General features: G+C 56.4%; 1 protein-coding gene across 3 annotated transcripts in view; it reads right to left on the bottom strand.

Moving 5' to 3' along the window:
• Positions 1–7816: 7816 nt before the first annotated feature.
• CRHR1 (corticotropin releasing hormone receptor 1) overlaps positions 7817–13289 on the bottom strand; it is a 47994-nt gene continuing 42521 nt past the window's right edge. The window contains exons 7-13 of one of the 3 annotated variants that reach the window (XM_032870951.1): positions 13111–13264; positions 12737–12797; positions 10641–10713; positions 10372–10457; positions 9962–10097; positions 9740–9781; positions 8878–9133 (exon numbers count right to left, since the gene is read on the bottom strand). In XM_032870951.1, coding sequence (XP_032726842.1) covers positions 8993–9133; positions 9740–9781; positions 9962–10097; positions 10372–10457; positions 10641–10713; positions 12737–12797; positions 13111–13264 — 693 coding nt within the window. In that variant the 3' untranslated portion in view covers positions 8878–8992. Of the gene's footprint in view, positions 9134–9739; positions 9782–9961; positions 10098–10371; positions 10458–10640; positions 10714–12736; positions 12798–13110; positions 13265–13289 lie in introns of all 3 variants that reach the window. The other 2 variants (XM_032870950.1, XM_032870952.1) reach the window with 2 other exon arrangements.

Genomic DNA, 13289 nt, shown 5'->3' on the forward strand with positions numbered 1-13289 from the left:
AGGCCCCTCGTCTGTCTCTTCCTGTTTCACAAGCCAGTCATGGGAAGGCCATTGACTATGGTGGGGAGGACGTTGTCCTAAGGGATGGAAAGAGAGGAAGGAAAGGACGCAGGACCCTGGCTGTCAGCATGGCCCCATGCTATGGGAAGCACAACACCGACACTTGGATACATTATCTTCCTTAAGCCCTCGGCTCATGGTGGGTCTCTTTGTGACAGCAGCTTTAGCTCCTGAGCACGCCCTCTGCATGGAGGAGTAAACCTGAGTTGGAAGAAGCCCAGCCCACAGGCCCGTGCCCCATGCCTCAGATCCAGCTCCCACACCAACCCCTCCCTTAGGCCTTGCCCTGCCCAGGGAGCTTCCCGGCCTCTTGACTCCAGAAGGCTTCCTGGCCATCCAGCTCTGACCCCCTGCCGAGAGGCCTAGCCCGCTGCTAGTTCTCATCCTACAGACCCGTGCCTCAGTGTTCCCTCCACCACCATGGCCAGGAGCAAACAAGCCCTCTTCTTAGCATTCATGATCACAACTTAGGTCTGTCTTTTTTTTTTTTTTAAAGATTTTATTTATTTGACAGATGGAGATCACAAGTAGGCAGAGAGGCAGGCAGAGAGAGAGGGGGAAGCAGGCTTCCCACCAAGCAGAGAGCCCAATGCGGGGCTTGATCCCAGAACCCTGAGATCATGACCTGAGCTGAAGGCAGAGGCTTAACCCACTGAGTCACCCAGGTGCCCTACAACTCAGGTCTTTGCTCATGTGTTTCCTAGTTTATTTTCTGTGTCTCGCTGGTCAAGTTCTGTGAGGACAGAGATGTTGTCTGTCTCTCTGCTGTTCTCAGATTCTGGAACAGCAAATGATACTTGGAAAATGCGAGTGGGATGTGTTTGTGAATGACCCTGCTTTTCAGTAGAAGGGACCGAGGCCCCAGGCAGTGAAGAGACTTTTCCAAGGTGACACGTGGGTGGTAGAGACAAGATGGAAACTCAGGGTGTTGGACAAGATGGAAACTTCTGGTGAACTCTGCCATGCTCTGCAGAGGGTGCCCAGCAGACTCTGGCTTGCCCACTTGTTCCAGATGACTTGGACTGGCTAGCACATGGGTGTGTTGAAAAAAATCATTTGAAGACAGGACTCATTGAAAAGTCACCTCCATACCTTACATATGGTATTTGGTGGTGAGACCTTTGGAAGGAAATGGCGTCTTGACGGTGGAGCCCTCAGGAATGGGATTGGTTTCCTTACAGGAGACATGAGAGAGATGACCTCCCTCTCCACCTCGTGAGGATCCAGCCTGATGGCAGAGGTCTGCAAACCAGGAAGAGATCTCTCATGAGGAACACACTCAGCCGGCACCTTGATCTCACTCTTCCCAACTCTTGCGACTGTGTGACGTTGTACTTGTTGTTTAAGCCCTGGTCTACTTGTTATACTGGCCATGCTGACTGAGACAAAGTCCAGAATCAAGGTGTCAGCAGGGCCAGCCTCCCTCCGAGACTCTGGTAGGACCCTTCACCATGTCCTTCCTCACTGCTTCTTCATGTGGGTGCTGGCTGACGAACTTGGTGTCCTTGGGCTGCAGCCCCATCAGTCACATCTCTGCCTCTGCTGTGCCCACACCTTCACCCTCATACTGCCCTGGGGCCCATCCAGTGACTTCATCTTAACATGGTTACGTCTCAAAGGTCCCATTTCCAAATAACGTCACATTTACAGGTCCTGGAGTTTAGAACTCCAACGTATCATTTCTGGGAACACAATTCAACCTACAAAATACATTTTTTAAAGATTTTATTTATTTGTCAGAGAGAGAGAGTACACACAAGCAAGCAGAGAGGCAGGCAGAGAGAGAGGAGGAAGCAGGCTCCCCGCTGAGCAAGGAGCCCGACGTGGAACTCGATCCCAGGACCCCAGGATCATTACCTGAGCTGAAGGCAGCGGCTCAACCAACTGAGCCACCCCAGCATCCCTACAAAATACATTTTATTTTTACTTTCACAGAACATCCAGTCACTGATCTCCTTAAGGCATCTGCTTTGATCACAGGTCCATCCCCTGGAGTTCCAAGTCACCTTCCTTGAAAAATCCATGCTGATAAGACACCATCCCCAACATCCAGCTTTGGGTTCTTGGTGGGCGGGGGGTGGAGGGCAAGCTTCAAGGATCTTGTGAAGTGGTTGGCAGCTAGAGCCACCACCATACCACCGGCAACTAGAGATTGGACTCTGCCAATCTCTCCCCCCAACCCCAGGTATGTCTCACCCCCACCTGAGTTGACAGCTAATTGTTTGTGTGACTCAGATTGTGTCTTTCAACTGAGTTTTCAGAAGAGACAACATTTCTCCTTGTTTGTGCAATTCTGTTTCGTCCGTGGCTATAACATTTAATTCAATTACGAACAGTAATTGCAGTGACAAGGTAACTGTCAGAAATACATGAGGGAAAAAGCCAGCAGACTGGTGAGCATACCCCCAGCTGGTGCGGGGACACCTGGCAGGACCTGGGGACTGGGGAAGGCTGCCAGCTGCTCCTTCCATGAGTTCCCACTGCAGGGAAGGATTGGCGCGATGGTCAGGGGTGGTTAGGGAAGCAAGACCTCTCTGCATTCCAGCACCTAGATCTGAGCACAGTGGGGCAGCCAGCCAGCCCCTTCCTGAGTGCTGTGATAATAAAATCTGTCTGGGGCCCCGCTGATGTTCAGCTTAGACCCTCGCTCTGGGCCCCGATCTCCCAACACAGGGAGTCTTGGGTCTCTTAAAAACCAACCCTCACACCCACCAAGGTGGCTGTGACTACAAACACAGGTAGTAACAAGTTCTGGTGAAGATGTGGAGAAATTAGAGCTCTCCTACGTCGCTGGTGGGAATGTGCAATGGTGCAGCTGCCCATAGAAAGCCCTTTGGCAGGTCATTGGTACATGAGGCGTAGAGTCACCATATGACCCAGAATTCTACCCCTGGGGTACATAACAAAAGGATCAAAAACAGGTGTTCCAAAAACAAACAAACAAAACAAAACAAAACAAAACAAAAACCCTTGTACGTGAATGTTCATAGCAGCACCATTCGCAGTAACACAGAATAGATGGAAAGAACGCAAATGCCTTCAGCAGATGAATGGATAGTGTGGTCTCTCTGTATGGCAGAATATTATTCAGCCATAAAAAGGAACGAAGTTCTCACACCTGCTATGATGTGGGTGAATCTTGAAAACTGTGCTAAGTGAAAGAAACCAGACATGAAAGGACAAACACTGTACGGTTCTACTTTTTTTTTTTAAAGATTTTATTTATTTATTTGATAGAGAGAGATCACAAGTAGGCAGAGAGGCAGGCAGAGAGAGAGGGAGAAGCAGGCTCCCCGCTGAGCAGAGAGTCTGATGCGGGGCTTGATCCCAGGACCCTGGGATCATGACCTGAGCCGAAGGCAGAGGATTTAACCCACTGAGCCACCCAGGAGCCCCAAGTATGGTTTTACTTTTATGAAATATCCAGGATAGGGAAAGCTACAGAGACAGAAAGCAGGTTCGTGGTGGCCAGAGGCTAGGATGGTGGAATGGGGAGTGACAGCTTAATGGGAATGGGGTTTCCATTAGGGTGATGAAAAAGTTCTGGAACTAGACCACTCTATGCCCCTATTTAGGGTTCAGAAACACAGGCTCCCCCAAAAGAGCCTGCTGCTGCCCTTCCTCCCTCATCTACCCTTGGGCTCCTGGGGTCCTGGCTCAAAGAATTCTCTTTAGGCTTCTTCCCTCTGAGGCTCTTCCTGGGACCTGGTTCACTGAAAGCTTTTGGGTGTCTTTCCAAAGGCTGCTTCCCCAGATCCTCCCACCCTCATCCCCATTTCGTCCCCCCGCCCCCCCACTCCCACGACCCTGGAGCTGCTCTTCTCTCTGGCTGGCTGTAGGGGGCGCTCTGCACAATGCCCAGGAAGGCGCCATCTCACAAGTGGCAAGTGGCTGAGGATGGTTTTTTGATCCAAGACTCTGGCCCGGCCCACCCCCATCTCCAGATTCCATCCCTTTCCTGGAGGGCCTCCCCCTGTATCTGCAGCTTCTGCTCCTTTCCCTGCTGCTCCTCTAGCCATGGCCTGGGCTCTCAGCCTCACTGTCCCAGGCAGACCAGGGGCGATGTCTCCACCTTCTGTGTGGGGACCTAGGGGGGCACCTGGAGCATTTGTCTTTGTCCACTCAGGGCAGCAAGGACAGCTGACTTCACACAGCAGGACTTAGCCCAGTGTGGCTGCTCAAGAAGGGTGGAGAGGTGGCCCAGCTTACTGGCCCCCTCACTGGCCTCACTTCCTGGCCCGGGGCTGTCCTAGATGCACGTTCTAGAAATGGTACAGACACTGAGAAGGGACTGGGTCACCCTCTGCTCCCTCCCCAACTGCCCCAGCAATGGAGGTGAGAGGCAGGAGCCCCTGTGGGTCTGCCTCCTCGTCTTCCCCCACCCTAGCTGGGTGCCCGCCTCACTCTCCCAGTCTCCTCACAGTACACTGAGTACATGGCCCTCACCCCTACTTCTGTCCCCACCTGCCTTGGCCCAGTGGGCAATGAGGCCAGGCAGCACACATCTGTCCAGGACCCCTCAGAGGGGCAGATGGGAGTGGGTGGCAGTCTGGGGGCTGAAGGTGGTCTCTGAAGTTATCCCCAGATGATGATCTCATTGATGTTTCCAACACACGTAGAACTTTGAAAAATATACATGGTGCGGGCCTGTCTTTAGCCCGAGCCTGACCAGCTGGTTCTGCAGAGGCTGGCGGGCTGTACAAGGAAGGGACAGGAGGCAATGCTCTGGCATGAAACAGTGACAGGGCTGGGACACCTGGAGGCAGGGCCAGGCTCAGGAGTGGGCTCCCTGACACCCCCCACTTTGTAGGGGCCAACTTCTACATCTAGCTTTCTGTCTGCATGCTGTTTGCCCACAAGCTAGGGAAACTGAGGAGTTTCTCTAGGGAGGGTATTGGAGGGAGCAGCAGGGCATGGAAGGTCAAAGAACTCCTGCTGCATAGGGTTGAACACATAGAGGCTGGATGAGGCCAGCCTGGGCTCACACCCAGCCATGCCACCGCTGGGTGCCCTGGGGCAGGCCTTGTACCCTCTCTGTGCCTCCCTTTCCCCACCTGTTTAGTGGGGATAACGGCCCCTGCCTCACAGGGTGGTATGAAGAGCAGGCGAGGCACTTGGCTGTGCCTGGTGCTTAGTAAGCACTCAGCCCTGAAGGGTGTTGCTGGTGTCGAAACACAGAGACCAGCTCCCATTCGTCTTCGGGCGGGCAGTTGAGTTTGAAGTCGGGGCGGTCCATGAGATGATCCTGAGAGACCCTTGAGCTGGAGGCTGGTGACCCCCTTGCCTGGACTGAGCAGAGCCTGGGTGGGTGCAGGGGGACCCACAGAAGCTTCTGGTGGCCTGTTTGCCATTAAGTATCCATTTAAGGAGTGGAAGGGTGGAGGGTGTTGGGAAGGTAGGGCGTGCGTGCCGGGAATCAGGATGGACCTACAGAACCCTCACCGCTCCCACCCAGCTGAGCTCAGCAACTGGACGCTGGCCGTGCCATCTTTGGGCTGGTCCCATCTTCACCTGGGACTCGTCCCCAACCAGATGATCCGAAGCCCTGAGGCTTCCTGCTGCCCCCTCCCCCCAGAGCTGCGTTATCTGTCCCAGCCTCCTGAAACCCAAACCTGGGGACTGCAGCCCACTGAGGGCCGGAAAGAGCCCTGGACCTTTGATCTCAGAGGGATCACCAGGCCTCAGTTTCTTTGGCTGTAAAATGGGGTGTTCCCTGCTCCCTGAGTCACTTGAAGACTAGATAACACATGTTATAAAGGATTTTGCTGATTGCAAAGCAGTTTACCAATGCCCACAATTAAGTATTAACATCTGGATTCTAAAACCTCCCTTCCTCCCTAGCATGTTTTTCCCACATCTGACTCCCTCCCCAGTCCTGTCCCAGGGCATCTGACTCAGTAGGGACAGGAGGACTGAGGAGGCCTGGAGGGGAAACTGAGGACCCCAGGGTAGGGGCCATGTTGTCCCACTCAAAGGTGAAGGGGCCCGAACTGGAAAACCAAAACCCCACAGGGCGGTTTTTCCTCCACGGGGGGTCTGTGCCCATGAAGGAGGGTCCCAGGGAGAAATGGACTCGGGTGCAGCCTCTGGGTGCGGCGTGAAGAAGATCTCTCGTGTGTCTGTCCGTTCATCACACCCCAACTCACCCCCAAGGGACTTCTTCCCACCCAGCCCACCAGCTGAACCTCAGGGCACAGTGACCCTCAGAAACCCCATCTGGGGGCCTGTCTTCACCCTGGTCTCCAAGCCAGGGGCTGTGGAAGGGTTAAACTCTGGGCACCTGCCCGTGGCAGAGGAGATACAGTTCTTTGGGGCCCGGATGTTCCTGAAGCAGCCCCTCCTCCCTTTAGTCTCCAAATGGGGGGTGTCCTGAAGCCCCTGGCCAGGGCCCCCCCCCCCCGAGCAGCTTCTCTGATGACTGTCAGCCTCGTCTTGGAGTTGTCCTCTGATGTGGCCTTCTGGAGCTGGTGGCTTTGCCCTTGGCTGCTGGCCCTCGTCTTGGGGGTGCCGCTCATCTCTGCCCCTTGTGCTGGGCCAGGCAGGGCTGAGTGCACAGCAGGTGCATGGAGGGGGCCTAGCAGCTAAAGCAACCTGGAGGCACCAGCAGGAAAGGGGGTGGTGCCCCAGCTCGGGTCCCTGGGACCTCTTGTCCAGGCAACCTCCTTCCAATGCTCCTCCATCCTTGGGGAGCCCCGTCCCCACAGCGCAACTCGTGCAAGGAAAGCCTTGCTTTCTCACTTCTTCACTGAGTGAAAGGCAGAGTTGGGAAAGACACCTCGATCGTGGGCACTTCTTGTCCCTCTTGTTCCATAAATCTTTCTCTGGGACTATTCTCTCGCCTACCCCCCCGCCCCCCTTGTTCAGGAGGCTGTCAGCCTATCTCTGTCCTGGTGCCTCTGGTCCCCTCCCCGCATCCCCGGTCTGGAGACCCAGGAGCGAGAGCCAGGCTGCCCTATCCCTGGGTGCCAGGATGGAGTTTCTGTGTCCCAGCCCCTCTGTTGCCCTGGGAGCTGGTACAGGCTGTCTTCCACCACACGCTGCTGTGCCCGGGCCTTCTCTCCTGGTCTCATGGCTCATGTGGCTGGGGGAAGTGCAAGGGGATTACCCCCCCCCCCCCCGCCCCCCCAGCCGCCTTCCTCCCTTGTGGTCCCTGGGGTGGGCTTAAGGGCGGGGTGTGCCCTATTCCGGCTCTTCAAGCTTCTGCTGCAGGACTACGCTCCGGCTGCCTCTAGGGGGGGCTGTGGAGGTGGGCATCCCCCACTTCCGCTGCCTCCCTTTCCTGGCCTCATGCCCCCACTCTCTTCCTGGGCTCCCTTTCCCCTAATTGGTTCTGGAAACCTTGTTTCTGAGTCTGTTTCTGAGAGTCTCAAGCCGAGACAGTGTCAAGGCCTCCCCAGCTGTACTTCTGGCTTCCAGCTCCGCCCCTCCCTTGGGGCTGGGACACATTCCTGTCTGGTCCCATGGCCACACCTGGGTTCAAGCTGTCCCTGTGGCCCCTGCCCCATCCACAGTGTCCTTGGCTGGCACTGTTCACCTGTGGCTCCCTCTCCATGACTTTCCCCTTCTAAGAGCTGTCCTTGGAAGCTGAGCCTGCAGACCCATGCCCCCAGTGTCTCACCTTGCCCCCCATCCTGAGGGGTGGGAGTGGTATCAGGTTTCCCAGCCACATCCTGGTCCCAAAGACTGAAAACTGGCTTCCCTTTCTCTGCTGCGCCCTCCCCACCCAGCCCTGTGCAGACCAGACATTCACAAATGCTGGTTGGAAAGATAAATATTATTATTTACAACAGCCACCCCTCAGAGCTGATGCTGTTATCTCTGAAAGCCTGGCTCCAGTGACCCAGTACCTCTGGCTATGGGAGGGTCCAGTGGGGGCTAGCTGGTTGTCCCACGAGCCAGCTGTCCAGCTCTAGGACCCTCAGGCAGAGAGGAGCCAAGTGCCCTGCCCCTTCTCCTATCTCCGCTTAGCTAATCATGCTGCCCCAGAGGCCACCCAGGGGACCCCAAATTCCCTGCGACCAGCACAGAGGCTCCCCTGGAGGCCAGACCCCTGAGGCCAGCAGGCAGGAGGGCCCCGAGTATTTTCTGCCCCCTGAAAGGGACACTGGCTTTGTCTGGGGCACCCCCTATTTCTTGCTCACAGGACACTCCCTCTCCCTCCCACCCTCATCTTCCCACACAGGGGGAGACACCAGGGACAGGAGGAGACAGAAAGCAGGGTGTGAATACTGTGGAGGTAAAGGGGGGTCAGCCTGCTGGCCTGCAGGGCAGTCAAGGTCCAAGGTGCAAGGCAGGGAGACAGGGCGTTTCGGACGACAGTGCCACAGATGAAGTCCGGGTGCTCGGGAGGATTTCCTGCTGTGTGGCCTGTGGTCTGATGATGTCACCTGATTTCTAATGACATTGCCTGGGGCTTCTGGCAACCTGGCTTTGGTTCCAGTTGGTACTGGAAGGCATTGCCAACACCCGGAGGCATCATCATAGTGGTTGGGAGGCTGTCACAAAAGTTTCCCCTAATTCCTCTAGGACAGCGATTGTCGGCCCCCAGCTGCTGAGGACAGGCCCCAGGTCTCTTGTGCTCTGGGAGAAGGCACCTCCTGGAGGGACCCATGTACTGCTCTGGGTTCCCAGCTGGCCATTTTCACTCCATTTTCCTTCCATCTCCAGGGAGGACTGGGGCACGGGGGAGCCAGAGGCCCTGGACCCAGACCAATCCTACAGATGATTTCCCATTCATCCCGGGGCCCAGACTGTGGCTGCTCTCACAGGCCTGGAACTCCCTCTCTGCCGGGGTCGGGGAGGGGGCGTGTCCCCCAGGCTGTCGGTGCCAGAAGCTTCTGGGGATACAGAGTGTGAGAAGGGGCCGGTCCCCTCCACAGGCAGGGCAGCTGGCTGAGCCTGGAGAGCATCTTCCAACCGCTGGCCCTCCAGCTCAGACCGCCGTGGACTGCTTGATGCTGTGGAAGCTGACCCGGGTCGGGGAGGTGGGGATGGACATGGCGCGGGCCACGCGGGCGCGGATCGAGTGCTTGTCCTGCCACCGGCGCCACCTCTTCCGGATGGCGGAGCGGACCTGCGAGGGCGCGGAGCAGAGCACTTTGCGGCAGCCTGGGTCTCAGCACTCCCTTCCCTTCCCTAAGGCCCCCACCAGCAGCGGTACTGGGACAGTGCGCAGGTGTGAGGCGCACAGAGGACAGCGCAGGAGGCGGGGACATTCATCTCGTTAACATTCTCATTTGCATATTTGCATATTGCATGCGCAAGGATGATTTTCTCAAATGTTCTGAGAAGGGATGCCTTCTCCCCATCCACCTAAAGGCGTCAAATGGCCTTTGCCATGAAGAATTCCTCCCTTCAGCACGTATGCCCGCCCTGCCCAAGGGCTCAACCCTTCCTGTTTTCAACCAGCCTTTTCATAGACTCATTGATGAGACTGAAACCCCGGCTTCTGACCCCCACGCCCCACCCCACCCCGTGCCAACTGCCTATGAGAACAAAGGAGTGGGCTTGCCACTACAGGAGCACGTGGACAGGTGTCAGGGACCACCCTGGGGCTCCCAGCAGCCTCCCCGTTAGGGACCTTGGGGCAGGGAGGAGAGAGTGTGGAGGGCAGGAGGAGGCTTCAGACAATCTCAGATCCCGACAGGCCCCCGCCATTCTGGGGCCCCAGTGTCCTTACCTCACTGTTGAGGAAACAGTAGAATACAGACACAAAGAAGCCCTGGAGTGGACCGAGAAGGTGGGTCAAGGGACGGGGACAGGTGTGGCCCCACCTAGCCTCCGAGCCACCCCCTTCGTCTCCACAGCTCCTGCCCCTCCGGGCCCCTGCCTAGAAGAATCCCCACCCAAGGGGGGGGTTCGGGGTACAGCCAGAGCCAGAGTGAGGGGTGAGTGGTGATACCTGGAAGGATTCCAGGAAGGAGTTGAAGTAGATGAAGACGACCCGGGAGACCTCGTCCTCCCCGGGGTTCACGAAGAACAGCATGTACGTGATGCCCAGGAGGGGAAGGAGCACCAGAGTGGCCTTCACAGCCTTCCTGAGGTGGGGGGGGGGGGGGGGGGGGGGGCGGGGGGGCTCCTCCCCGCCGGGGGGGGGGGGGGGGGGGGGGGGGTGGGGAGGCTCAGAGTCACAACCCACCCCAGGAGGAAGGAAGAGGGCTGGACCTGGGGGTGGAGTGCCAGGTCTCCAGTGTCTGAGACGGGGAGCTGGGGTTTTCAGGAGGGGCTGTTGGATCTGCACGGGGAGACCTGGGTCCGAGGCTGGGATCTCTGGAGCCCCCACAGTTAGGGGAGGGAGGTGGGCCGGGTTACCTGTACTGAATGGTCTCAGACGTGGTGGATGCCCGGAGTTTGGTCATAAGAATGCGGACGATGTTGAAAAGGAAGATAAAATTGATCTGTAATTTGAGCACACAGTGGGATGGTATGGGCGTGTGTGTGGACAAGATGCTGGAGGCAGGCGGGGTGGACAGGGCGGGGTCTCATGGTCTCAAGTCTGGTCTGCACGGGAACCCTGTCAGTCCACAGTAGGCACTGCTTGTCCCCCTCTCCTGCCCGCCCCCCTCCACCCAGGGTCTTACCAGCAGGACCAAGATCATGGGGCCCTGGTAGATGTAGTCAGTGTACACCCCCGGCCTTTTGCCAAACCAGCACCTAGAAAGCCAGAGAGGGGAGGTAAGGGGGGAGATCATCTGGGTCCAGGGCAGCAGCATGGGGAAGGGCAGTACTTGGTCAGGACAGGACTAAGGCTGGAAGTCAGGATCTGAGTGCCTCGATTCCAACCCTGGGTGAAGGTCAGGATCCCACCACAATGCCTCAGTTATTCCATCTGCAAAATGGGCAGACAGCACCCTCTATTAGGAGATGAAAGCTGGAAGCAGGCAATGTGGCAGGGAGGGGGGGTGGTGGAAATGACCACTGAGTGGGACAGGCAAGAGTTCAGCACACCACTGCTCCCCTGGGGCCCTGCTGGGGCTCTGGCACGAGCCCTCTCATGGTGCCTGTCACGCAGGCACCTGTCACGTGATGACTGTCATGCAGCGAGCCCCCAGCAGCCAGTGATCTCAGAATCCCTTAAATTGCAGCCCGAATGACCCCCAGGGAGAGATTCCACAGGTTTCACCCGTTCAAGAGGCAGAACTGCTTCTCATTTTCTTGAGTTTCCCTCCAACAATCTCTTGGGGGATCTGGGGAGTGGGTGGAGGTGAGGCACAGGGGAAGTCCCATGTCCTTGATCAGAGACGATGGCCCTCAGGGGATGCAGACCCACAATACCTAGATCTCATGATGCTTCCATAAACCAGAAACTGAGATTTTTATGTGAAACCTCTTTGAAACGAATTCAAGGTTTCAAAAAGCACTATGTAGGCCAAATACAAGCTAGACTCCAGGTGGAATCGTTAACCCCAGGGTCGGTGAGTTAGTTCTTCCTGGGGTCTTACACCTGGATCCCTTCTGCTGCAGTGTCAGCACCTTACCACTAGATGGGGCTCCAGAGCCATCCAGACAGACTTTGTTAAGCCAAGGGTCCTGTTTCCTCCAAAACACACCGGGCAGTTTTTTTGAAACCTGTTCTTCCTGCCTCCCCTGTACTTGCTTGCACACCTGCAGGCACAGGCACAATTGCCCAGGGTTTACGATGCTCCTGTGCCAGGACCCAACATCTCCAGCATGACCTCAAGCCCCCAGGGGTGTCTGGCAGCTGGCCACCCTCCCTTACCCTGTTGGCTGTGCCAAAGGCAGAGAGAGCCAGCCAGGTCAGAGTCAGGAAGCATCAGCCTGGTAAATATGAATATCATTTTCCAGGCTCCTTGTCGAGCTTAGTGAGGTTGTGGCGGCCCCTCCCCTCTATGGGGGTGGGAAGGAATTGACATTGACAGTGGGTTCCTGGTATGAACTCATATTTTCTGCCTTTCTCTCAGTGATTCTCAGTCTTAGCAGCTAAAAATCCCCATACCCAGGACACACTCCAGACCAAATACATCCCCTTCTTTGGAGTTCAAGCCTGGGCATTGGTGCTTTTTAAAGTGTCCTGGGTGATTCTAACGTGAGCCAAAGCTAAGAACCACTACAGCAGAAATCTAATTTTCAGGGGCAACTGGGAATACCTGCGACCAGAGTCACCTCAGGACTTCAGAGCTGGGGGGACTCTGTGAGATCATCAGAATTCATTTCTATTAAATCCATGGAGTCTTTTGTTAAACAAGGCTTAATATTCATAGAAAACATTTCTATGGCCTTTACTATGTGCCAGATACTCTTTTGAAGGCTTATTATTATATGACTTCTGTCATCTCCACAAAAACCCTTTCCAGGAACCAATTTTACTAGGATGCCCATTTTATAGATGAAGAAACTGAGGCACAGCACAGTAGTTAGCCCGAGGTCATAGAACTACTTGATGAAGGGGTCCATGGTTCAGAACCCGGGCCGTGTGACTCCAGACACTGCCCGTAGACCTTATGCTGCTCGTGAAATCCCAAGACAGATCAAGGAGCCTCGACCACAGCACTGCTGGAACCCGCAGATCGAGTCTCGCCCCCAGCACCCTCCCCTGCGTGGATGAAGAAACCACGGCCTGCCAGGGAAGGTGATTTGGCCAAAGGTCCTTGGGGAGCGTCAGGCGGAGCTGGGATGGGAGCCTGGACCTCGGGGCTCAGGGGAGGAGGGGACTTACTTCTCATTGTCATAGTACAGCTTCCCAATGGCCCAGGCCACGATGATGGGGAAAGGCACACCTGGGGAGAGACTGGCTGTCACAAGGCTCATCAATGGGATCTGGGGAGCACGCAAGGCCTGGAGGAACCTCATGTGGTCCAGGGCCTTGAGATGGGCAGGGGTTCCCCTGGGTAGAGCTCGTACTCATGCATCCAACCTGCTGCATGCCACCCCCAAGTAGGGGCACAGGTGTTCACCCCGACCCACACCCTGGACCTGGCCCTGGGCTTGCAGGGCCCCTCGCCAGCTGGCCAGAGTGTGGGTCCTGGGGGGTGGTGGGTAGCCCAGCCTAGGGGGAAGGGGGAAGGGAGGGGGGGGGGGGGGCGGGCTCACCCCAGCCGATGCAGATGAACATCCACTTGCGCAGCCGGTCGGTGGAGTAGGTGAGCACGATGGCCGTGTGCAGGTAGCAGCCCTCCCCGAACATCCAGAAGAAGTTGGTCACGTGGAAGTAATTGTAGGCAGCGGTCACCAACCTGCACCAGCCCTACCACCCCCCACCCCCCCAAGCA

This window comes from Lontra canadensis, unplaced genomic scaffold (assembly GCF_010015895.1).
Source record: "Lontra canadensis isolate GAN:19392208 unplaced genomic scaffold, GSC_riverotter_1.0 scaffold41, whole genome shotgun sequence".
Classification (NCBI taxonomy): domain Eukaryota; kingdom Metazoa; phylum Chordata; class Mammalia; order Carnivora; family Mustelidae; genus Lontra; species Lontra canadensis.